This window comes from Morone saxatilis, unplaced genomic scaffold, assembly GCF_004916995.1.
Source record: "Morone saxatilis isolate NCDOM2014 unplaced genomic scaffold, NCSU_SB_2.0 Contig16, whole genome shotgun sequence".
Classification (NCBI taxonomy): Eukaryota; Metazoa; Chordata; class Actinopteri; family Moronidae; genus Morone; species Morone saxatilis.
Window position 1 is genome coordinate 5,201,946 of NW_023339718.1, and position 3,130 is coordinate 5,205,075.

The 3,130-nt window shown below is 33.2% G+C and overlaps 2 protein-coding genes across 2 annotated transcripts; one reads left to right on the forward strand and one right to left on the reverse strand.

Moving 5' to 3' along the window:
- Positions 1-357: 357 nt before the first annotated feature.
- Positions 358-2,506, reverse strand: pla2g1b (phospholipase A2, group IB (pancreas)). Its single transcript, XM_035659265.1, has 4 exons — positions 2,415-2,506; positions 2,146-2,302; positions 1,939-2,066; positions 358-1,193 (listed from the first exon to the last, which is right to left on the reverse strand). The coding sequence occupies exons 1-4, from the start codon at positions 2,452-2,454 to the stop codon at positions 1,069-1,071; spliced, it is 450 nt and encodes a 149-aa protein (XP_035515158.1). The 5' UTR covers positions 2,455-2,506; the 3' UTR covers positions 358-1,068.
- On the forward strand, positions 388-1,024 carry LOC118326285 (5'-AMP-activated protein kinase subunit beta-1-like; the record flags this gene model as incomplete). Its single annotated transcript, XM_035659261.1, is given in 1 exon segment — positions 388-1,024. A coding segment is annotated over 1 exon segment (80 nt), but the record flags the coding sequence as incomplete, so codon positions are not given.
- Positions 2,507-3,130: the final 624 nt, after the last annotated feature.

Here is a 3,130-nt window from a genome sequence, read left to right on the forward strand (position 1 = left end):
GGAAAAGGAGGCTTTTTTCCGCTATTTTTTTATTTATTTTTATTTCTAAATAAAAAAAATAATGAATTTATTTACAAATAAAACATTTTTTTATTTATAAATAAAAAAGAAAGAAATGTATCTATAAATAAAAATACATTTATTTATAAATGGTATTCAAGAAACGTCTCATTTCCTGAGTACTGTATATAAATAGGGGAACAAAAAACAGAGTATAGGTAGTTTTTTGTTTTTATTTTCTAAACCAAAAATAACTGAAAATTGGTTTCTTATTTTTAAAACGAAAGAGCAGAGCATTATTGCCAATAATCTCAATATAATGATTTCCTAATTAAATGTAGGAGACAGAGATTAAACTTCAGCTATAAACTTTATTTCTTGTCTTTCAGGACGGCGTGATGGTTCTCAGCGCGACTCACCGATACAAAAAGAAGTATGTGACCACTCTCCTCTACAAACCAATATAACCCACAGAGCCACGACTCTTATTCTGAAATAACAATAATAATAATCAGTTTGCTGCTTTGATTGTTAAAACTGGACCTAAAAATCAGTTTTTTACCCTCCTGTAACTTGTAATTTTGTAAATGTTAAACTTTCTGTTTGTCAGTTAATAATTAATTCCAACCGTGACTTTATGTTTTTATATTTTAACCTGATTCGTCGTCAGACTTTTAGTTGATAACGAGACCAAATCTGCCTGAACTCCTCGTTAACCTTTGACCTTTTGACGGTTGAGTTTAAACTGAACTTTTGTATTTGCTCCCATTTTTCAAAATAAAAGACCTTTTATTGTGTAGTCGAGGCACAGCTGGCCATTGATCGTGTTGTTTGGTCAGCGTCTAAAGCTAACGGACTGAGACCACTGAAGGTTTCCGTATGTAAGCGAACAGACACGAGGACGCAGGTTGAAATTCAATTTCTCACATTTTATTAAAAATATTCCTTCTTTTGTTTTTCTTACAAAATCAAAATCAAGTTTTCTTTATTATAAATGAATTAAATTTTAAAGTAATTTGCATCATTCTTTTGTGTGTGTGTGTTTGTGGGTTGTGTACATTGTGTATCTCAGTTGACGCAGCGGACTTTGGGGTCCAGGTTCTTGTTATCCGGGTTGTACGTGGTCTGAGCGAAGCAGTGAGCCGCCACTCGGTCGCACTCGCACACGGCAGCTTGACACTTATTGTTGGAGGCTGCGGAGACAGGAAGTTAACACACTGCTGATCAATAACAACAAAACATGAGCATGTAAAGAGAAATAATACATCTGTAAAACAATAAGAAAATCAATAACTAAATAAAAATGTGGAAATATAAAAGAATAATTTTAAGCATTTCATATTTTGTAGCATACAGACTCGTAGCATATCGTTAGCTCTCTGACTCACTTTCTGGCTCATTTAACTTTTTTTATTAAACTTAAATGAATTTTATTGGTTATTTTTAAAATAAAAATGAATAATTCTCATTCAAAAGCTTTAAAGTCAGTTTAAATGAGTGTTTCACAGCATCATGTAGGTTTAATACACTTTAAATAACTGTGCTAGTTGTTTTAATCTAAAAAATTATCAATATTAATGCAATTATTTTGGCAGATTGAAGATCAATGTGTATAACAGTGAGTTGGTAAGAGTTAAATAAATGTTATAATCAATGTAAATTTAATTAAAACGTTGAGTGTGAGATGTAGAAATTATAAAACTGATGCAGCCTAATTTAAAAATTAAAGTTATGTACAAGTGAACCAAGAAAATTAAGTTAATCTAACAAAGTAATATCAGTATTATTAGTTTACTTAATGTTGTTGGATTCATGTTTAGTGATGTTACAGAGTTCATTCTACTCAATAAAACCATTTAAATTACCTCAAAAAGTCTAACTGACCTCACTTTGTTTAAGTCAGAGAGGCATTACAGTGCAGTGCGGGCTCAGTCTTACCTGAACAGGTGACCTGCTGATTCGAGCAGCTGAAATCATAAACCAGGACGTAAGGAAGGTCGGCGATGGCGGTGCATCCGGGAGCCAGTCTGCTCGCCTTGTAGCATTGATCGTGAACCTTGCAGCACCTGAAAACGGTAAAGGGTTTCACGTTAGAGAAAACGTTTGATAAAATGATTTTAAAAAAACAAAATAGCTGCTCCCTACATGTCCACTCCGTCCACAGGGGTCCCCGTCCCCCCGAAGCCGCACCAGCAGCCGTAATCGTTGTACTTCAAGGGGTTCGTGCCGGGCTGAGCACACGAGATCATCTTACCAAACTGCCATAAGGCTCTGGGCAGCAGCGCACCGCCGGCCGCACAGACTGCAGACACAAACACAAACACAAACACATCAACAACATATAATCCTAAATATAACATTAAAGGGTTATTTTAGGGTTATTTTAAGGTTATTTTAAGGGTTGTTTGTCTCACCAGAGAGCAGCAGCAGCAGCAGAGGAGTTGACACGTTCATGACTGCGGTCAGAAAACCAGGATTTCAGTGTGTCCGTCTTTTATAAAGGAGGAGATAGGACTGAAACTGAAGGGCGGAGACTGAAAATGACATAAGTTTCTATATTTGGAGGAGTTTCATTTACCTCAAACGTGTTTTTAACACCTTCAGTTGTGAGAATGTGGAGTAAAAACATATAATCAGTCTGTAGAGGAGTTAGATTTATGGTTCCTTTAAAAAAAACAAAAAAAAAACAACAGTTATTAAGCAACAGAAACTTCTTAATAAAGAAATTCACATTAATTAACTCAAAACTGAAAGAAACTCAGTTGTTTTGAGTGAACTTAAATGTGTTCAGTATTTTAATTACAGGTGATTTAATTCCAGTTTGTTCCATTAACTAATTTTTTTTAAGTTGACTTTATATAATTATATAAATATAAGCATTATAATGCTGTACAGCTCAGGATTGTTTAATTATAGTTAATATTTATATATCATCATAAACCCCAAGATCTTACATTAATTGGCCTTTTTTAGCTGTTTTGACAGTTTTTTTTTTGTTAATTTAATGGAAGAAAAATTAAACTTAACATTTATATGAATAAAATATATTTAAGTGACTATTCAGATAAATTATGTTCACACGTTTAAATAAGTTTGGAGAAACTTAAATTAACTGAATAGAATTAGTACA